Source organism: Ambystoma mexicanum, chromosome 3p (genome assembly GCF_040938575.1).
Source record: "Ambystoma mexicanum isolate Mex_15411 chromosome 3p, UKY_AmexF1_1, whole genome shotgun sequence".
In the NCBI taxonomy this organism is placed as follows: Eukaryota; Metazoa; Chordata; class Amphibia; order Caudata; family Ambystomatidae; genus Ambystoma; species Ambystoma mexicanum.
The window spans coordinates 1074868662-1074892308 of record NC_090925.1 but is presented as its reverse complement, the minus strand read 5'-3'; the positions used below and the strand labels follow the sequence as shown (position 1 = coordinate 1074892308).

General features: G+C 42.0%; 1 protein-coding gene across 1 annotated transcript in view; it reads right to left on the bottom strand.

The window, feature by feature from the left end:
- Positions 1-14309: 14309 nt before the first annotated feature.
- The window catches only part of SFXN1 (sideroflexin 1), a 240733-nt gene continuing 231395 nt past the window's right edge, over positions 14310-23647 (bottom strand). The window contains exon 11 of the mRNA XM_069652426.1: positions 14310-14541. Within this exon, the coding sequence (XP_069508527.1) occupies positions 14445-14541 (97 nt within the window). The 3' untranslated portion in view covers positions 14310-14444. The remainder of the gene's footprint in view (positions 14542-23647) is intronic.

The following is a 23647-nucleotide window of genomic DNA, read 5'->3' as shown; positions in this document are numbered from 1 at the left end:
CCCCTACTAAATTAGGGACTGCACACTGCTTTATTGTTTTAGCGGGTGCGTGCTGCCACTGATGACCCTCATCTGGGTGTTTTTTCACCGAAGAGTGTTTTTTCACCGAAGAGAGTCATAGGAGACTGAACGCGAGTGTCCCGTTTAGTAATTACTTTTATTCTCACTCCCCTTGACTCTCTGGTGTTTTCATATAACTGTTTTGGTCATAGGAATTCTTTTCCTTTTGGTAAGGTTTTTCCTTGTTGATTCTGGATATTTAGGAGCTTCACGAGGTGTCGGTGGTGGTGGATACATTGTAGAGGTACCAACTCATATGGTGTCTTTTATTTGGTTTGTGGATCACGGTCCTCTGACAGTTTCTTTGGTTTAAGGAAGAAGGAAGGTATTAATCACCTTTTCTACGCCCCGGTGGTAGCAATGATCAATCTTGTAATTTAAGCATTTGGCCTGATTGATGTTGTGTTCTTATGCAGGTGAGCTTCGCTGGTGTATTCTACATGTCTCTCATTTTTTCCATCTACTTTCTACCCCACTTCGCTGGACCACAGTGCCCCTGAAGAATTTCTGTTTGCTGGATATTATACAGAAAGAAACAGGTCGGGTTGGGGAGTGTATTGTTATTTGTGAACAGTTTAAAGCCATATCCGCCTGAGCCAGAAGAGATTACATTAATGAGGAATAGGCTCAGTGGTGCTAAATTTTATGGTTCATATTAATAATGGATCAAAAAAAAAATTGTATAATAGGTGTTTTAGAATGTTTGATTTTTTATTGATGATCCGTTTGTCATTATTGAATGAATTTTTGAATGGATTGTGCATGAAAGTGGTGTGGTTGTAGTTCAGTTGGTTATGGTTTTTAGATGGGAATGATGTATCAGGTCAGCCCAATGATGAATTGATAGGGTTGATCAATACGAATATAACTGTTGATACTAATATTGCTCTATGTTTTTATTATTGAAAAATCTGTTTTTTTAGTGATTTGGTTAATAATGTCAACAAAAAATATTTAATTATATTCGAGCATCCATTGGGTTGAATTCAATTGCTTCATCTCAGGTTTTTGTTCATTGGTGGACGCTGGTGCTTGAAAGTAGGTTTATGCACCGACAAATCAGCTTGACCTTGTAGACATGGATAGTACACTAGCACCTGTCATTTGAACGCAACAGTACTCTGACCTTCTATGTTTATCTTTTATATGTTTATTCCAGGCCAGGTCACAGTACATAGATATCCCTGGTATCCCTTGTTACTCTTGTGTTTTGGGAATATTCGGGAACATGATCCAAACCCAGAAAAGATGAACATTCTGGATTGCTTTGATGATGATCTGCAAAATGCTTAGCAAGCGGGTAGGTTTCATCCCAATTCTTCACTGCATGATAATGTTGAATACTAGGTTTTAGACTAGAAATCATAGAACCTATGTATACAATCTTGCATGGACATAAACTCAGATAAACTACACATTTAGTCAAGCAGTTAATATCATGCTGAATATCCCAGTTTATAATATTGAAATATGTAAAGTGTGAAGTACAAATGGCCAAATTGCAAACTCTGCATTTACCTCAACAATAAAAACCATGCTTCTTCATTGAGGACAACCAATCACCAGTTATCGCAAGAGGACTAATCATGCTAGGTGCCAAAATGCTTTTAACAGAAGGCGCTTTGGAAAAAGTGACCTCTGGGTGTGAACCAATAGCACCACTAACATCTTTATCAGATCTTAAAACAAGCCAGTGCTTTTGTAAAAATTCTCTTTACATGCTGTCCGAGAGTACTATATTTGGTAATAAACTGTATGGAACCATCCTCAAAGTCCTTTTTGTTTGTGCTGTCAAGTAAAACATTACATCGTAATCCTTGCGCTTTATCAAAGGCAATCGTAATTATGCCAGGTGGATAACCTCTGAATCTGAAGCAGCTACTCTTCAACCTAGATTCCTGCACGAAGTCACAATCTCTTGAGCAATTCCATTTGGCCCTTATGAATTCACCAAAAGGTCTGGTCTTGATTAGTGGTCGCATATGGAAACTCTTTGCATGTAGTATGATGTTGATAGCTATTGGTTTACAATATAATAGAATTATTGCCCATTCACTATCGCAAAGCATACATCCAAAAACCCCAACCTTTTAGTGTCACTGGTCAATGTTAATTCCAGATTTAAATTATTGCACTTAAGTAGCACCAAATATTCAACAGGTTTCTCCGATGCCCCTTCCGAAATCAGAAAAAGGTCATTTATTTAACACCACCATTCCACAATATCCTTCAAAAATCTACCAGGCCATACATTCCTCCCACCATCCAAGATAAAGATTGGCATATGTTGGGGCCACAGAAGAGCATATGAGAGTAACTCTTTCCTGCTGATAAAGGTTTCCTTCAAATAAGAAATAATTGTGATTTGAGACAGGCTACTAAATCAACCAGCAACTCATTATGTTGCTTGAAGCTTATCAATCTTTTTTACAAAAGAGTTCACTGCATTAAGACCCGCTTGATGACTGATGCTGGTATAAAGAGATACTACATCAAGGCAGACCAATATATAAAGTGGTTCCCAAGTAAAACCTTTCAATTTTTTCAGAGCCTAACCCCCACCCAACAAGTGGGCAAAATTCCCTCTTAGGCTTTCACCGTTTTTTGTGAGAGAATAGTGTTACATCCAGCGCGAGTTGGATCTCTGCACTAGTTGGGAGAGAAACCTCTAAATCCTGAAAATCTGAAAGATTTAGTATTGGACAGAAAATTGTACGTGGCCTACACCCACATCATCTGGGACCAAATTCTTACAATCGTTGTCATCAATAACTTCCCTCCACAGTTTTATCACAAATACAAGCATTTATAGTACTTTTTATTGTCATTAATAAAAACATATAAAGTATGCTCAGCTCATACGTTTAACATTATGTAGATTTGTTCTCTTTTTAGAAATTGAGCATGAGAAATAGCGCAGTCAAAAAATAAGCAGTCCCAATTACTACCAATAATAAAGTTGAATATAGTGCTAGAATTGCAATCCTTTCCTAGCCCCTTGAATGATTCTAAATCCTGCAGCCAATTAACAAGGGAGGTTATTCGATATTGTTTATGCTCTGTGTACCCTTTAAACGGAAGGGAATACACACTATTCAAATGCCAGTGGCTTCTAGGACCAATTACCTAAAAACAATCTAAAGTAGAATTTAAAATAAAACGCAGGAAAAAAGTTGCACACCTGTTGGAAGTCTTCCTTCCTTCCACCAATTCACATATGGGCCTATATATCCTGGCCAGAAGTGGTACATGGAGGAGCACAGGTTTTGAAATGAATGGCTTTACCTAGAGCTTTACCACACTTCAGCGCAATGATTTCAGTGACTGTCAAGGTGGGATAGGTACCTCTCTCAACACGAGTAGGAGGTCTACCAGGGTGTTTGCCAGTGTCAGTCCTGCTCCTGAGGCAGGGTAGGGCTCCAACCCGTCTCCTCCAAGTGAGCCTCTTAAAATGTACAGAATACCACTTGCTATCACCACATGTCTACCACCGCATGTGCTGGCCAGGGTTTTCTTTCTCTTCAGGACTGCAACGTCTAGAATCATATGCAGCAAAGAATGGCACAGGCAATCCACTGGGGAGAGAGGCGCAGTTGACCATACACAAAGCGCAGATCAGCTCTTGGAAATGAAGAGGGTGGCTGTAAATATAATTTTGTCATCCTATTCTGTAGTGTGGATCGCGTGTTGCTGTGTGCATTTGTATGTAGAAACTTTATTCAAATAGTACACTACAAGTAAAGAAATATAAATACAATCATATGAAATGGTAAGAATCATCGAGATCTGTCACAAGTAACATAACAGGCGTATTTGTAAAGCGCACGTTCACCCCCAAAAGGGCATTTTGGCACTAATAACAGAGGTTTATTGTTACCCAACTCAATGGTACTCATTTTATCGACCTCGGAAAGATGAAGGGCTGAGTGGACCTGCCGGGAATTGAACCTGTGACTATGAGGTCAAACACAGGCCCCTGTAGTGGATGCATTAGTCCACTGAGCCACAGACCCGGTACATCATGAGAATACCTTTAGGTTGTGTGTGCGATGATGCAGAGACCTCCTTATGAAGGTATACTAATCCCAGGGTTCATTACAAGTTATTAAATGATTAAAAAAAAGCATCTTTACATTTCCTGACGTAAATCGATTCCAAGTACAAGGCCTGCCAATAGGTTCATTGAGGACATCAACTGTAGGGTGGATGCCTCCTGGTCCGGCCAGAAAGGGCATCAACTATTGGTTCTACCAAGTAGCTGCCCAGGCGTTTAGGGGTAGTAAATAAAAATGCAGTCTCGTAATGCCCTACCATTCATACCTACGGATGAAACAGCCGAGATGTGACTCAATATCTTCAGTTCAGATAAATAGTTAGTCTATAATCTTCAGGTTTAGGGCAGTGCCAAACTCCTCAAACCCTCTTAAGTGACAGAATTTCGAGGTTAGACGTTCGACCTCCGTTTTGGAATATTCAAAGTTAATAGGCCATAAGGGGATGGCTTGGACACTGGCTAAAAGAATTTAAAACAGGATTACACCAGGAGATTTCTGACCGAAGGGCAGGAGGTAAGAGAATCAAAAATTAAAAATGTAAGTACGGCTTTGGCATTAGATCATGTTGAAAGTCACAACTTCTGCAATGCTCTATACATTGGATGAATGAGGGGTGAGATGTCCAGTTCAATATATAGTTTATAACCAAGGGCAGTTTGGCAGGCTCAGTGGCCTACAGAGAACATTATTTTCGATTGTCTAACTTAGAGGGTTCTTTGAAACCCCAGAGCTCAGCTCCATATGTCCCCATTGCCTTGACTCATGCCTCAAATATTCTTTATCCTCTGGATTGGATGAGGTTTAACGCTTTAGCAAATTTGTTAACTGCTCCCACATTTTAGGTAATCTTTAGGCAGTCATAGTTATGTGTTTGAAACGCCTCCGATTTTATTTCAAAGGTCACTGCCAAATAATAGGAGTCTTCCTCTGGTATGATTTCACTTGAACCTTGTGTGAATTTGCTCGTGCATAATGTTAGTTGTGCATATGGAGGTCGCTGTGCACAGTCTGCAGCTCCCCATCTACTTGTGGTATGGTTGCCGTGGCTTTCCCTCCCTACTTGGTTGTTTCAGTTGGAAGGATTTGATTTGTGTCATGTGTGTGAAGTTTGGGAAGAGTGTTGCATCTGTTGATCGATTTGACGATTGTTTGGGGACTGGGTAGTGTGTTGTGTAGGAGGGAAGAAGTGATGCTGTGTCTTGGTTTCCTAGTCCAGCTGGCCATGATGATTTTGAACGCATGTTGGTGAATGCACTGTGTACAATCGGTCAGAATATTGGTTCGTGATTTTAGTGTTCTGTGGCAGAGCTATAAAGAGTGAGGTGGCTGGTTCCATCTTTGTATTTACATGCATCTTAAGGTTTATATTTAACTAAATGGTAAACTGCAAAAATAAAACTTTTGTACATTTCCTAAGTATGTCTCCAGTATCTGTGGAGCCTTGGATTTACTTTATAGGAGCCCAACCACTGAACACCACCGGCCCCTCTCCCACCATCAGTTACGCTACAGAGTGTTCACTGCCCAAAGAAGCTCAAACGGCCCTCTGATCCCAGACTAGCAAATACCAGCCCCTCCCTCCACCCTGTCCACCAATGCCTGTGCAAGTAACCGTGCCTTTGACATAGGCACCCACCTGTAAATCAGGTGGCAAAAAAGGATTTGCCTAGAATAGACTGTCTCAACTTAGTGTGGGTGGCAGCATGGCTCTGGTTGCAATTTAGGTCCTTGGGCATTATCGTCTCAGTGGTAGTTTCCAGAAATGTGTGATTGGCTTTCCAGAGTACTTTCTTTTCTAGTCACACCTTGAAAAGTATAAATCTTAAAGAAACCACTCAAATGTAGGAAACGTTAAAGCAACTCCTTACAGCAATAAGTACACGATTGAAGGCCCAAGCAAACACCCTTTCACGTCTGCCATCCACCATTTGAACCAATTTAAGTACTAAATCCAGACATTTTAACTCCTTTTCTTCCCCATCCCCTTTGTAAGGATCATCCTGGAAAAGAAGAAAATAGCATCTTTTTCCAGCTCTCCAAAATACCCTGGCATGCCCCGCTTGCAAAACAAACACTCATGTGAGCCCCTAATCAGCCACAAGCATCTCGGAGTGCAGTAAGCATCGCCCCAAATATCACCCCTGTGAACTAGCCAAGAAAGTATAAACCCGCAAGCTCAGTTGACCTTGGGCCTGACATCAATAGAATCAAACCCCCTCCCTCCACCCCCACATCAGCCCCATACCATACAGCCAAGGCATTCTGCAAATATACCTCACTCAGAATGCCTACCTTTGTCCCCCATTGTCACTGTAACACAAAATAACCTAGTGATCTCACTCACATCTGGCTGAACACCCCCTCCACTGCTTAAATAAATACATTAAAAAAAAGATGCACCACGGGGCAAATCTCCTCTGTATCTAGAACTCTACCATCCATCGTATGCCACAGTTCCCAGGAATAGTTTTTCATTTATGGCTTAGAAACATCTGCTTGGTCCTTTCCTGGGAGCGATGGCGTTGCCAGAGACAAACAGAAAGATCATGAGAGGTGCATTTCCCTGGGTGCAGAACTGCTCACAAAGCTACCTATTCAGTGGCCACCTTGCATTAACCCAACATATGTCACCTAACCCCCAACACTTCCTCTTAACAAATGCATCGCCAATAGAGATTGAAAAGCACTTACTAACCCATTACCAGCTAGAGTTCAACATTTATACACATTCCTTTACTATGCCTCCCTGCAAGAGACTGATGAGATTATTGGTAGAGTACAACATGGCACATACCAAATGAACTGCCTTCCTTGGTGGTTTTGGAGATCAAAAAGTGATGCAGAATTACATCATGTAAAATGTCTAGCTATTTAGAATTGACTTCATTTTACATCACTGGGATGGCAGTTTAGTCAATGAGCAGGTGGCATTCTCACCACACACCAAAATCACAGAATGGCATTTACCACAGTCAATTCATGAAGTAGTCCCCCCTTGTATCAAAACGTCAGAGCAAACTCATTGTTTTTCTAGGTTGCAGCTCTATACGCCACCAAAACAATCAGGTCTCCTAAATAACAATGGTTGCACAGTAATATATTTCGAGCCTGTGACCTATTGGGTTCCAATATTTGAGCAAAATAAATTGTGTTCCATAAAAGGGGAAATGTAAGGAAATCTAGCCATGCGGTTATTTGCACCAATGGAAATCTTACATTAAACCATGTGAGAAGAGCAGATCAATTATCTTTTACAAATGTTGAATTTAATGCAGGTCCTTCCTGCAACCTCAGCTCAATGGCCAGTCACATGTTTTTCTTTTTAAAACCTTTAAAAATCAAAAACAGCTCTAGAGAAGAAAATCATATATTTAGAAGAAGCTTATACACAAGGACAAAATAATTGACAGACACTTATTTAAATGTGTAGTTTATTCATTTTATCCAGCTCAATTTAAATAAGACCAATTCCATTTGGCAATACATCATACTAAATACATAAATTAAAAAATGCAACCATTCACTGCATTACATTAAATTATACCCCAAGTACAAATATTTCACTGTTCCCGTGTCGCCAGTTTTGAAAGATTTTATTGCACGTTACCTGGATATTTTAAAAAATCTAAGCAATCAGATCGTAAGGAACTGATGCTGAATATTTTGTTCTGCTTGAAAATGCGAGACTGAACAGCAATGAAGGCGTCTCAAACGAATGGCAAAGTAAGGAAAGGGATTGAATTTGTAAGCATGTCCCTCTCTGGGTAAGGGATGTTCTTTAAGATGCAATGCAATCAATTGGCAAAGCAAACACTGTCAGGGGAATCCCCAAGAGGGCCAAAACTATGAGGATATTCTATGATGAAAGCAGAAAATGAATCTACACCAAGCAGTCATATGTAAAAGGTGATTTAAAGGAACGGACCAATACTTCACTGGAAAAAAGGGTAGATTTAGTTTCAGTATTAAACTTGCGTCACTGAATGTACATTTTATTTCTTCGGAATATGGGGCATTCCCTATTGTGAAGTGCAGTGTTTTAATATAAGGCATCATGTGTAAATCCAATTAAGAATCAAAGTCGAATTCATTAAAAATGCCTCGATCTGCAGGTGCTATGTTTACCATGCTTTTGGCTAGTTACATTTTGTTTAAATCGCAAACTCGAATAGATGTATACTTTGGATATAGCCCACTGAAAACATCTTCCTGCTATTAATGGTCAGTGTGTGCTACATCAAGAGCTGCAAATGGAGGTACAAGTATGCTCAAGTCTCTTTTGGAATGTTTACATCTCAACCTTCGGAATGCAAGAACATATGATAGAATACACACTAACAGTTTGGTCTAGACATCTACTAACATTAAGTATGATTACAACTTTGGTGATCATGATGCAGCAAAAAGTCAAAATGTTTTGTTAATTTCATTGTGAATGCTTACTCCCCTCACACACGTGTGCATATATATTTAACAGTACATGATGCAAGCTTAACAAAAGGAGGTCCTCCCTGTAATATGGTTCAAGATAATTTGTGGTGCTGAGAATGCAACTTGTACTTGTGCATTTGCCAACAATTTCATGTGGCAGTTCCTTGCATTGAAACACCAAAACGAACACAACACTTCCGTTCATAACTAAATCCCCCCCACATACATGGTTGAGGCCCAAAACAAATCTAAGCGATATTTGTGATCGGTTCACAATTTGTTACATTTTTAGATTGTGATAAAAGGGGGCTCTGTGTTGAATGGGTTATGCTCCGAGACAATATTTTAAATCATGAATTCAAAAGGAGATCACAAGATAGAAGGTGACCTAGAAACCGTGCTCTTTCCCACCCACTTCCAAGTGAGAACAACAGCAAAATAGGGAAGGGCCGTGAATAAGGTGGAGTCATTTTGGAAGCAAAGCTCTATGGCATCAATGAGATACTGTAAAGTCTAAGGTATACCTGAAAAAGTAAGATCATATCATATCTCTGGGCTTACTTTTGGAAAAAGAATTTTACAGATCCAACCATGAATACGAGATTGTAATCACATTTTATATGGCAAGATTGAAGTTTCCCGTACAATTGAAAAGTTAACACTGAACAAATATAACTTTTGCAATTCAAATGCACTTGTCCCGAGAGCGTGTGAGATAAATTAGCATACAAGCGATGACAGAAACATAAGACGTTTTGGTTTATTATACAGAAAAAAGGTACCCCTGGCACATACCTAATAAGGCGGTAAGAAGTAACTTTGCGATCCCATGGTCTCATCGAATGGTCATGTGGTCTTGCAACCAGACGCATGTGTTTAACAGCATGCTTTCCGCAATGGGAACAGAGCGGTTCTAATCTTACATTTCCAATGCAACCTCCATCCACAACCAGTTGTTTATTTTGAGGTATTAGGCAGTACAAAGCTTTATCAGGGCTATTTATAAGGACCACGGCAATGGTAACTTATCCAAGCTCCTAAACATGGGCATACTGGTGTGCACCGTGTAAGTGAGGACTCGAAGTGGAGAGCAAAACAAATCATTGGTAAACACACCCCTGCTGTCTTTAAACATGATTGAAGTATCTTGCAAGCATACACTGATACGGTCGTATTTACATAGGGGTAAAGGGACCACTGTGCTTGAACTGTATTGCAGATGTACCTCTAAACCTGTGGATGTATCAAAAACAGGTTACCACCTGAAAAGGCCGAAGCGTGGCCTGAATGAGCTCCTCCAGAATATATTACCTATGCGAATTTCTCTATGTACACCCATATTGTGGTAAAACCATATTGGTTACTATAAGGCAAGGTACGCATTCCAATGAGCTTTTACCGGGGTCATAAGTAGGTGCGTGCGCTGGTGATGCAACTAGGTGCGTGTTTAGCACCTCTATAGTACAGAGTTCCACAAAACAGCATACCTATGTTTTCAAGCAGTGGCAGCAGTTTCTTGTCAATGTGATGCATTAATAAACTGTATAATGGACATTACCCTTTCACACCCGAATCACTGCTGATCTTGAATTCCTAGCCATCCAGTCCCTTTGACAAGTGGAAAACTGTTCTATATGGGATGCACAGAAGCACTTTTTCATAACATCAAGTGGAATAGCAGCACATGCACTGCCACGTTTTGCCCTCAAACCACACATTGACCAGCTTCTCCCGCAGTTCTTTTTTCGTCTTATTCACACTGGTGACAAATGTGTACCAAGAGCACAGAACGTGGATTCGTTGTCTGAGGTAGGAGTCACCACAAATTTGTACTTGGCACTGTACAAACTTAGGTTCAAAATTAAGATCTGATGAGCAGGAGGTAATACCAGCTCCTGGGTGTCCACATCACCTTGAAGGCAGGAGCTACCACAGGGGAACCAGGAGCTAGCGGGAGATGCTACTTTGAACTTTTTGTCCAGTATGTACGATGCATTGCGTTTAAATGTCTATCAGATGTGTCCTATGCCAACATTCCCAAATACCCAAACTTAATGTCACATATGCATGTTTGTAAGGCACCAGTTGGCCTGTGGCTCCAGAAGTAGCTGTAGCTGTAGCGGTTTTCAAACTACAGATGCTATCCTGGGCTAGAAGCAGGAGATAAACAGATCCCACCAATTTCAAACCCTATAAGTTATCAATGGTGTAGCCACATGCCCGCTGACAAACCAGAGTGCTGCCATGGCATTAACTTTAAGTGAAAAAATAAATCCCACAGAACGTGGCAAAATCCTGACGGGAGCGATGCCAGCTGCAAGATGCAATCAGTATGCCATGGAAAGGTACTTGTGCTGTGACAAAAAGCCCGTTTGTATTTCCGACAAACGTTGTGATCAAGCAAGGACCTGGGAGCCAATCTGAAATCCAGATTACATAAAAGGTTCTAGTATTTTGGGATTAATTGAGAAGAATGCTGGAAGAAGGATTGACCTTCTGAAAATGGGGCGTGTACAAGCAAAGATTTCGAGTTCTGAATCCAACCAGCTGTGTAGAAGGGTTTCCCAAATCCACGGGTGGGGCCAGCAGAAAAGTGGTGTTGCCCTCTTGGTCCAGATTAATCAATAATTGGCCCAAACCAACTTAATGCTAAAAATTGTGTTCATGGAGTCATGCCACTGGGGAGAAGTTAGGTTAAATCAATGAACATTTTCAGAAACTCGATTGTACGTGTAGAAGTAGACCCAATGACACTTCACTGACAGATAGCAAGCTGAGAGCACTCAACGTATCTTCTTGGGACTAAAGATTGTCAACACTATGGATCAAAGTTATGCTACAGCAGTATTTAGAAGCATGTGTAGCCCAAGGATCTTTGCAAAGGCCAAGGAGATAAAGGAGTTGATATCAGCAAGGTTTCTCAAGAACGTCACTCTTTTAGGTCATGCGTCATATCCCTTAAAGAATGGAACTCTAAGAGACAGAGGGCCATTCTGCTGATCACAATCTCTTTAACTTTATCTGCGTAGGTAGATTCCTGTACCATCACATCAGTGCTCTGCGTCATGGCTGTCGTGTCCACAGTCTCATGGTCAGCAGACAATGCAGATTGTAGTTGTTCACTTCTGCCAATCTCTGGGCAGATACTCTCTGAAAGCCTGTTACAAAAGGACTCCTTGTACTTCTCCATCGGGGCAACAGCGCAGGGCAAAAGCGCTTCTGCATTTAAAACACTAAAATAATGCAGTTTGTTTTAATCATACTCCTGGAAAACAGGACACACACTGCCTCCTCTGTGTCAATTTCTAGCATGCTTTAGGCATCACATTCTGGATGATTCGCTGCATGTGGATTGCCGACCAATCATTAGGTCTGCCTCAAAGAACAGGTACCAATGCATCATTTGCCAGGCAAGGTTCACCAAATTAAGTCACGTTAGGTGGGCTCATGCAGTAGACATGTGTGCCCAGCAGTTCAGCAAAACTCCAGTTCTTGGGCCTGCAGGTAAGGCTGAGGCAGAGCCGGCCGTAGTGTGAGAAGCAAACAGAGATGGACCTGGAGGAGAATAGGTAGCCCACCAGCTGACATTTTTGCAAAAGGTGAAACCCATAAATTAGGCAAGCCCCAGATTATACTAGAGGAAGAAGACAGTTTGTATTTCAAAAAGGAGAAGGAAGTCACACAGCAGAGGAGTGGTCACCCAGGGAGGCTGGCCTCATAACCCTACATTTTCAAGGAAAACCACATTCCGAATTAACTCATGCAAGCAATGGTCTGATGCTTTGTTGCAAACAACTAGAGTGGTGGGAGAAGGAGGGAGTCCACTACACGAGGCAGTGGGCGTGGGAGAGGGAAAGGATCCCTTCACGGCATCACTGTCCTTAACACAGCGAGCATTAGAGACAAGTTTACATTACATAACATGCATATTTGTAAAGCGCACGTTAACCCCTGAATGGGTACCTTGGTGCTAATAACAGAGGTTTATTGTTACCCAACATAACGGTACTTATTTTATCGACCTCAGAAGGATGAACCTGTGATCAGGAGTAAAAAACACAGGCCCCTGTAGTGGATGCATTAGTTCACCGAGCCACAGACCCAGCATACTACCATGAGGGGGACAGGACCGGAGTGGGGGTGACTGGGTGGTGAAAAAAAGAAACTGGGGGAGCAGGAGACTCTAGACTTGTTTGCGGCAGTGTTGACAAAATCCATCTCCTGTAAAACCATAGTCACGAGAGTCATGCCAGACATGTCAAGAGAACTCTGCCACCATAAAGGAACTTTGGCAGGTACACTGTAAAGGTGTGCAGAAACCCATTCTTCGGATTCACCTCCAAATGTGAAAAGGTTGGAGATGTGATCGCCCACACAGTGTCCGTTTTCAATCTGAGTGCTGATGGCCATACAAGTCGAAACCTTTGGTACAGGACTGAACATATCACATTTTAACTCTGGGAGAGTCCTAGAGCCAGATGCACATACAAGTCTACATGAAGCAATTCCAGCACCGCAGGCAAGTTTACACTTGGGGGAGAGCTTCATGAGGCTAAGTTGTAACAGTAACCTGGAGCAGGCTGTTGTGGCAGTACGAGAGGATACCTCTGGGTGAGCTTCAGTGATGGATTGAACAGTCGCATCACAGTTAGGGTGCAAGGTCAACTAAGGCGAATCCCTGTTCGGCCAGGTTGACACTGCAGTGACAGTGGTTTTCCGATGTGACCTATCCCCTCAAGTCTCTCAAGTAGGACGTCCCGAGGGAACATGCATCAATATCATCAGCCTGTGTGTGAGGGTTTGGGGGCGGTGGGGGGGGGAAATGGAGGGGACCTTATGGTTTTTGGACACAGCCAGACAACCACATAGGAGTTCAGACGGCAAACAACTAACACAAAACTATTAAGTGCATGCACCGGTCAGGTCTTAGACACTTGAAGCAGAACAAGTGGGCGTAAACTGAGAAGTGTTATCATTATGCCCCGCCTTTCTTGAAAAGTGTAACCAGCTGCGGAATGCAAGAACAAATGCAAAGAAACCTAGTGGGCGGAAAAATGTGCTGTAATGAAGCAAGAGAGATCGAGCAGGAAATCCGGAACACACGCAATCACACCCTGTGCAAATTCTCATCAGAGCCACTTGAGTGCAGAAAAGGACAGATCAGTTTCCAATAAAACTTCACTTGATGCTATGCAAAAGTGCCACTGTCCCTTCTTGTACCAAGACAATGTCGCATTAATCCAGAGGGAGAGGTTTCTTTGATAACAGTATTTGTGCTGTGGTACATTGTTCGTGGAGATCTTGTCTGCCTCAAAAGCTCAGAATGCAGGAATTAAGGGAACAAAAGGAAAAGAAGACTGAACCTAGGATTCTGCTGCAGCAATGTGATAACGTGGGACAAAACATGCAGCGTGTTGAGAATGCCAAGGCTAGAAGGAGACCCTCAAAAATGGCATCCATTTTGTTTGGCGAAATAGTTCAATGACTCAAGATGCTGTTTTTCTTTCCCTTGCTTAACCAGAGTTGCTATGAACCTTTGGTGGAAAATAGCTGCAGCTGTACACTTTGACACTGAAGAAGATGGGGAAAGCGAGTGGAAAGTGGCCAGGTCCTACCTTATCTGGTACAATTGCTTTAGTCAATGTAAACATTTTCGGATATGTGCTACCCAGCTTTAAAAAAAAAAAGACACTAAAGAAAGCGGGTGAAGCTGCAGTGATGAGGTACTGAGATTTCAGTTAAAAACATTTTGTACAAAACAGAATCATTGGAAGTGTGTTTAAAATAGTTTTCACATTAAAAGGACACCAGAGCAGGGCCAAAATGCCCTAACCCACATTGGCAAACATGCTTTAACTGTGTTCACATGATCATCCTTGAATACTTGGGAAGGGTGCCCTACAATCCCTTATTAAAGTACACACGCTCGAGGCCAGGGTTGCTTTCTCGAATCTTTGCTTGCAGTTCGGGTTCCAAGCGGGATACGGACATGGAACTGTGCAGACAAATGAGAAAAGAAATATACATGTTTATACACGCGATTGTCTTTCATATTCTCTTTCGGAGCTTCAAAACCATAACAAAGGCACTAGGCACTTTAAACATAGCCAGTAACATATAGCACTTACATATTGTTCAAGGCTTTAAAACAACCACGTTGCATACTACAAAACAACTCATCCAGAACTTAATCCAAAATAGCGCCTCTGTGCAAAGTCATAGTTAGTCTACACCTGAGGGGCATTCCATAATCCTGTACAAGTACCTGCTTCCAAACAGCTGAGATAATCCAGTTTTAGACAACTTGCATCAGAAAAATCACATTACATTATTCCCTCTGGTAATTTTATGGAGGCCTGTACTACGGATCCCTTGTAGACGATTTACATAAACGAATTAATGTGAAATCTAGAGTATACTTTAAAATGAAACAAGTTTCATACATTTTTTAAATGCAGAATAACCCAAAATACTGTACAACATTGCTTTCACAACTAATGAACTCCTAACTCCAGTTTTACCAAATCTCTACAGTCAGCAACTTTGCTGTTTCTCCATTTAGCCTCAACCTCGATCAGAGTCACCAAAAAGGTTGGTGTATTTCGGAATCTCTAATTCTTATGACAAGTAAATATGTAGTCAACATCCAGACTCCATCCCAACACCTGCGATATCAGATTTGTTTGACAGATCTGACCAGAAACGTTAGTATTTCATGCATGGCCGTATTGCATTTTTGATTGCGGACTCCACGTTTGTAACAGTTTCAGGATTAAGTGCAAATATAAACTGAGCAAGTTTCAACACAATACCTATTGCGACTTCACTATGTCACATTAGAATCTCACTCCATCTGTCTTCTAGTGTTCCCAAATCACTACCATTGTTTCTTTCAATGCATTTGCATTTTCCCTGGTGGTGGCAGCAAGTGCTTGACAGCCCTTTATCTCGAACGGGTCACGTTTCTGCAGTTATTCTGTGCAGGAGTAAATAGGAGGCGGCCCTGGACCATGTGGTGGATCGGTGTGCTTAGTGGAAAAATGGGGCACGTAGGGCAGCTTCAGGAAAAACAAAAAGAAGGTAAAGATGGGGCTGGGGATGTTTGGACAGCAAATGTGACAGGGGGGGGGGGGGGGCAAAGAGCACACCCGTCAGAGAGAACGACAGGGGAGCCAGCGGGAGCAGAAACAGGGTACATGGAGACATTTTCCACAAAAACGTTGCTTGCAGACAGCTAACCGCGATCCAAGAACAAGAGGAGCAAGAGATTGACAGGTCACAAAGTAACATCTGATGCAATGATGATTCTCTTCAACTGTGTGTAGACGCATTATAAAGACGTAACACAGCTACGAGTGGAGAATTACGCATCATAGATTGACTGCATATCACAGCAGATGTATATGAACATGTGGGGTGACTGGATGGGGTAATAAGGACTACGTGGTTGTCTTTCGTTGCATTTATTTATAAATAAAAGGCTTCTACGAAACAAGAATAAAGCCCAAAGAAAAACTGTTTTCCTCTGCTCCCCAAATACCTAAAAAAATTAAATCTCTTACCCACTCAATCATCAGCTCCAAGGTTAGTGCATGGAGGAAATGGAGCACGGGATAACAGCCTTTACCCCAAAAATATCAAATATCCAAAAAAAAAGACAAATATTGCCTTTTCTGCCATGGGCCCAATAGATGGCAGCTTGGCCCATTGCCATAGATTTGGAATTGGGTCAGATCCGGAACAGAACATGAAACCCCGTTTGCAATGGTGCTAGTGTAGCCTTTTTAAAAATTTTAAAATTAAAAAAAAAAGAATACTTTTGTCAGCTTCCCTGGGATTTCATGCAATCTTTTTTTTAATAATTATTATTATTATTTTTTAAAGGGTACATTTCTGGTGATGCAGAAATAATCGGCAGTCTTGCACGATGTTGTCACATGGAAGCGACAGAAGCTGTGATTTAATGACGAACTCTGAAAGAAAGGCTGAAGAGGATGGCGACAACTACTACAATTCATTTCGAGCCTTGCCGAATGAAGTACATCACTCAATCTTCTGCCACCGAAGGTTGCACACAATCTTACAAAAACGAGAAACTACTTACCTTATTGCATCCGTTTTTGTTATGTGCCTAGTACGATGGCAAATCCACTTCAGAACTTAAGGAGTGCGTGTAGGCCCGGACAATGATCCAGAAAAGGCTGGTGTGGCTCCTCAGGTTAAATAGGCGGCCTGTAACAGGTGCAATAGCTAGCCAGAAAACATTCGAGCTGTTCATACTTCGAATATTCAAGGCCAGCAGGGAGGACTTTCAGAGCACATATGTTGGAACAGTAAATGAAAAACTCCTCTAGAGCAACTCTGATCCACACGCTTAAAATAAGTGACACAAGCTGAGTGAGCAGCCCACAACTCAAAACTTTTTTGAGAGGTCAGCCACCCTCAGAATCCACCACCGCATCTGAGAAGGATCTTTCAATTTAAAAACACTTATTTCACAGACAATGGGTTGAAATGACAACCTGGAATTGTGTCAATGCCAACAATCTTTCATGTTCCTTAATGAGCACTGATCGTGCAGCTTTACCAAGCAGGAAAACACTGCAGCCACGGTTACTGATATGGTGCAGCTAGGTACAATGATTGGTTGGAAAAAATTGGCAGCGACCAGAATGCGGTGCAGCTGTGAGATTTATCCCTGCTGGGGACATAGGCATACACAGTGATGAATGCCAAGTAACATGTTACATGGCAGTGAGGCTTATTCTCACAGGAGAAGCGGAATAGATGTCGCATGGATATCAGTTCTAAAGGTTGTACCATTACCTATTTTGGAGCAATCCTCCTTAAGTAGAGACTGCGGCCCATGGGTAGGAAGAACAGAACTATCGAGGAAAACCATGGCGTTTTCTATGCCTCTCCAATGTCTGAGGACGTTCCATTAGGAAATACATTAAATCTAACATTTGAACAAAGCATCTTGCTTTTTTTATGTACAGTTCTCATTGTATAAAAGACTATATAAACTACCGGAAATCTGTGCTGAGGCCATTATTTGTGAGATGGGAAACTCTGCCGGTTCCCTTCTCCGATCTTTACTGTTGTATAGAAAATAAAGCAGAGTTGCTACAGCTGCGATTATCACGTGTGAATTTTATTGGAGTCCCCACAGTTGGTGCCATTATGGATTTGTCATGCCAAGCCGAGATAGTAACAGAAGTATCAGACTGCCTCACCACTCCCAAAGCCCCTGAGCACAAAAGGATAGGGCAGAGGCCTAGTTGGAACATCTAAAGGGGTTTCGGGGCAGGGTTGCCTTGAAGTACATGTTCTTGTGATGCACAAAAGAAATCTTATTTAAATTTTAAGGCAGCAGAGCAGATCCAATAAAATAGGGCTGGGAGAAACATGGTAAGAGTAAGCTGTGTGATGGAACAGAGGGCAATAAAATATGAAATGATGAAAAACAAAGCAGTTCCACCATTTATCCAGAGTGGAAAGGATGGGGAGCAAAGGGCAAAGCCCAAGTTAAAGAGGGGAACAGAGGGCATATGCCAAAATATCTGGGTTATTGTTAAAAAAACTCTAAAAGGAATGTGGGCTGTGTCTGAAACTACCGTCATAGAAAATGGAGGCTCCCCGTAATGTGGAATGAGGGGGTTTATTGTAATCTCCCTTTCATAGGCCGCTCTAGAGTGGGGTCTTTGTAGTAGGAGTGAGAATAAGATGAATGTTTCCATGGGCTGAGAAATAAAAGCAGTTGTACTGAGAGTGAGAATAGGAAATGGACAATCAAAAAGGGACGTTGCCTGGACAGACTATGCCACGATCTGTATAAGGTCTACTCATTGTCAGCCAGGTACACCGGTATTCATTGGCATGGAGCTCTTTTACAGCTGAAAAAGGGGGGGGGGAGGAAACTGAGCAAGGGTATGCGTTTCTAGATCGGTTTGGGAAAGCTTCTAAACGGGTCAGGGAATCAAGAATGAGAGATCTTAAATATACAAATGATAGTTTGAGAAGTGTAGTGAAGCATTTAATGAATAAACCAAGAAAAGTGATAGGCGTGCTTACCTCATAGGCATCCATTCCTTCTTTCTCAGTTCTCGAGAACCAAGACAGGCGGAGGAAGGAAGTAGACATGTTTGACTCTCTTGGTGCTTTCAGTGCAGCTATACTCCCACAAGCGTCAGCAGCAGCAAACTACCCTGAATCAGCGGCCACCCAGCACGCACAACACCAGAGCCCAAACAGGTCTGGCGTGAAGGCACAGCTGCACCCCATTCCTAAGTGTAGCACAACGAGTAAGCCGGCACTTCTGGCCTAGTAGCCCATTGCAGAGGCTTGTGTGTGCTAAGTCTGGTACACATTTACAGGGCTGTACCAGCAGCTATCATGGGGGTCGTCGCTAATGACACAGTTAATCTGGTAACGGCACATGCCCCAGGGTCCTTTGAAATGCATCAAAAGTTTTGCAGAATATTAGAGACGAACCCGAAATGTTTACAGAATGGTTAAAATCCTTCTTGGGCAGACACAAAGTTGATGAGCGATTATGGGTACAAAGGTGAGCCAGTCTTTAACCTAAATGGTTGGCCAGCCCAAGATCAGGCATTATGAGCAGTGCTTGCCCAAAGCAAGGGTATGCATGTTAGTTAAGGTTCCTGTGGTATGGCTAAAAACGGATTATGAAAAAGTAAATAATTGCAACCGTAATAAAAAGGAGTCGCCAGCTGATTGAAGGCTGCGTTTATGCACCATTCAGGGATCAACAACCCGCCGAAAAGAGGTCATAGCCGCCATGCTTGTTCAGGGGCGCATGCCCAAGCTTCCGCTAAAGCTGAAGACTTTCTGAATAGGGTGGCATACTAAGATAAGCCCTTTCACGGAACTAGTGGTATCCTCCCAAGAAGAAAGGCGTGAATTAACAGAGTGCAAATTAAAGGCTCAGAAATTGCAAAGTTTACAGGACCTGGTAGGGGTGTGAATGTGCACACAAAAGCAAATGGTGTGCCAATGAATATGCAAGGTATTTGACAATCACGAGGGATGGAACGAGGGCAGACGGGTGGTGCCCCTCTGAACCCCCCCTGCCCCCCCGAGCCTTAAAAGTGGCAAGGTTTTTGGTTCATGACACGGTCTGTCATCATTGCTAGCAAGAGGGATACTTAAAATGTGAGTGTCCTAATAGATCTCCACTCCAGGTGTTGGAAACCGCAGTGCTCCCCCCCCCCCATTTACAAATATATCCGCACAGAAGGTTAGCACAAGAGGGGAAAAGCGACATTGTTATGATTAATTTTCAGAACCAGCCCTTCATGGAGGTTTCTGAGAGGCCACCCTAATATAGTAAACAGGGCAAAGACACTTTGATCTAGCTGAACACAATGAAGGTAGGTGTTCTAGCAGTAAGGCTTAGACTTCGAGAATTGAGGGTGGCGGTGTAATGTTGCAATGAGACACGCAGAACTCAAATTAGACAGCAAGGACAAACATTAAACATGTATTAAGCCTGAACACACTGAGCAATACAAGTAAAGTTTGAGTTTTACTAAACTACAACTACCATAGGGAGAGGATAGCTCAGGGACAACGTGCTTGCCTTGGAAGCAAGACAGTGCACCACAGGTTTGATCCCCGGGTCCGCGCTTAGAAACCTCTGGGTATTAAGCGCATTATAAATGACCTATCATATCATACTCTGTACATTCACAATGGGTGTTCTCAGTAGAGTACACAACACTTTACTTTGAAGACTGTTCAAAATGATTCAGTTACAAGCTACAGCTACAGATTGTTCTGTAAACCAGCTGGCGAAATGAGCTCTTAATTTCCATGTAGTGAAGATGTGACCACATTGGCCCCAATTCACATAGCATTTTCCAATGGGGTTTTACCATTATAAAAAGCTTCTGTGAATTAGGACCATTGTGTTTCGTCTTTACAAGAGCTACAGATGACACAGGCTCATTCGAATTTAAACAGACTTCATCAGGACAGACTCAACTTTGCTCATCAATGATTGGAATTGCCCATTGGTTCAGGAATTAGTGTCTGATCACTCCTATTTCCGTTTAAAGGTTAATTCAATAATCTAATTCCTTGTCGACCAGTAGGTTAGGGCAACCTTACAACTGTCAAATACAACTAATGTATAGCTTCTATTGTTTTCGTCCTCGGTTCCCATGGTATTGATTAGTGCCCAGAGAAGTAGCTATAGGTCTAAACAGTACATCTGTTTAGCTATAATTCAGCATTGCATTTCTATCATGAGTGGATATTTGTTTTCACAATTGTTTGCTAAAATGCAGCTGGTTTGCGACTTCAGCTCTAAAAGCCACTCTTGAGATCCAAAAATGTTAAGCAGTCCAGATCGACATACATTCATGCAAGGACTCTAAGAGCCGGCAATGAGCTTACCAAGTAAAGACAAGTATATCCCTTAGGAAACTATTTCCTAATGTTGGCCCAGAACAGCTGCCAAGTAATATACTGTCTAGTTTGCAAATTGGTTGGATCATTTCTCTGCGTCCAACATTGTCAATAAGAGTCCTTTGAATATTTAAGAGCAGACTATTTCTTACTGCAAAGGATGACAATCTCAGATTGAAAAATCTGTACGTTAGGTGGTTCTAAACGGGATTAGCTGTGGTCTCTCTGGAGCAAACTCAAGATAATGCTGACAGTTTAAAGACACTGCTGAGAACACTGAGCCTTTGATGGCTTTTCTATCACTAGCTGATCAGGGTCACACTTCCCTCTTAAAAGTGCTTTGTGGCAGCGAGAAGGGAACTGAATTAGGGTTTTTCTAGTCACTACTGGATACACTGTTGAGAAAAAAAAAATATTACAATTGGGGGTCATGGTTGGTCAATAAAAAACAACCTTCAATTACTACATCCAAGAGTCGTCCACAAAATTAAGAAAATACCTGGGCTAGGTTCCATCAATCAGCAATGAACAAAATAGGGCTTGCAACATTGATCTGAAGACCCAGGCAGTATCCCAAAAATACCAAGAGTTAAATTAAATTGAGCATGTAGAAAGAAGTGCGAGGAGCGCAGAATAGCAAGGCAGAAAAGCATACCCAACAATTGTTCCATTCAATGCTCCATCTCCATACTTGTTACAGGTGACAAACCACAAGTGCTGGGTAGTTCTGTCTAGACTGAACCTTGGCAAATGGCCACTAAAGGCTACTACAAGCAATTGGGTGCAGGAGGGCTTTGATGATAAAAGATGCCCAGCTGGTTCAAATCGCTTTAATTTTGTTCTGCCCTTAATACACCCTAGCAAGAAAGATCAGTTATTTTTAAAGTGCAGGCCTCTACAATAATTAATGGTTTAATTGTATAACCTGATGTTGCTTTCAGCTTTCAGCTTTGCAATGGCTAATTATGCTTTGACTGGTCATCCAGTGTGGAAAAAGATAACAGGATGAAGGTTTACATTTTTTTAAAATATCTGACCTTTTATGTCGGATTTGTTAATGTTAAGGGTATTTGTATTGCGCACCGTCATCACCGGAGTGGTCCCCAGGCGCTCCATTTGATGTACTTGGATAGAAAATGTAAGATTATCTAAAATATAGTGGTCATCATGATGAGAGAAGGGAACCATGAACAATAAGATGTTCTATTTACTGGGGAATTTCACAATAGCGATAGAGGGTGTTATATATCATCGTCTCCCTTTTGTATTGTCTGAAAGCGTTGGTATTCATGCTTTCTAGTACGACTTCCTTTGAAGCAAATATCAGGAGTTCACTTTCTCTTTAATCCTTCGGGTGTCTAAATCATTCATTAAGTTAATTTCCTCACCTCTATTGGACCCAAAAAAAGCTCCAGAAAAATGGTGTACGGTGCAAGTTACTTACTTGTATCTATTGTTCTCCAGCATGGGTCTGGCATGAATTTCACATGCTCATGATTATTCCTCGTCGTCAGGCTGGGAATACTCTACAAAATAAACTTTCACTTTACAACTGTATTTCTCCTCTAAACCAATCACTGTCCTCTGGGTCATACTGCCCCCATCCAATGACAGTCATACCCCTAAGCCCCACCTGGGTGGCCATCGTCAGATTTGGTAAGCACGTACAGTGGCAGCATGAACCAAGAAGAGCCACAGGAGGAAAGGTGGGAGGGTTTGCATGTGAATCCATGCGGGAGAACAATAGTTACAAGTAAGTAACTTAAACCTTCTCCAGCCTGGGGTCTGGCATGGATTAACATGCTCATTTATTTATTTTAAATGTAAATTCGCGCCACATGCCCATGGGCCTCAGGGCGCGCACACAAACAGGACAAACAAAGAGCACAAGTAGCATTAAAAATGATGCAAAGAGAAGAACCAGGGGGGAAAGGGGAATTTCGGGGGGGGGGACAAACTAGGGACCCCAAGTTCTTTACCCCACCTTTGGGGTAGGACGGGCACACACCCTGGTATGACTCCTGTCCCTGGTTTAGAGGGGGTCCCCATAACCCTCAAGAGGGTCAGGAACTCGTCACAATACATACAAATCAATCTCCCCAAAGAGTAGTTTGTGCTGCTCAGCAAACCCAGCTAAATAACCATTCATTGAAACATGGATATATGACATGTGTTTCGAAGGGTTCACACCCAAGTGCCAATTTCTGGATTTAACAATTCGTTGCAACCTCTCACCCTCTTCCAACCACTCCATTATTTCAGGGCAGCCGTCTAACTCTTAGTACTGTTGTACCTAGACGGGGAAACTCTCGCCTCAGTTTTTCCTCCAGTGAAAGTGGTAAAACATGCAGCAGCAAGACCAACTGCTACTCACATACGTTTCAGCATATCTCCTGTATGCCAAGTTAGAGGATACCATCCAAGATATGCTTCTAGACAGAGTGTATAAGATTCAAAGCAGTGTCGACCCTATAACCTCCTTAATAAACTGAAAAGCTAGACTTTTCAGGGGTCAGCACAACTCCAGAAACTGGATCTGGAACCCAAACAATTACCAGAAAGCAGACAAGGAAACAGGCCTTTTCCTGATATGCGTCACCCTGCAAATGACGTGGAGACTGACTGATACGAAGAGCATCTCTTTACGTTGACTGAGGCAATGAAAGTTA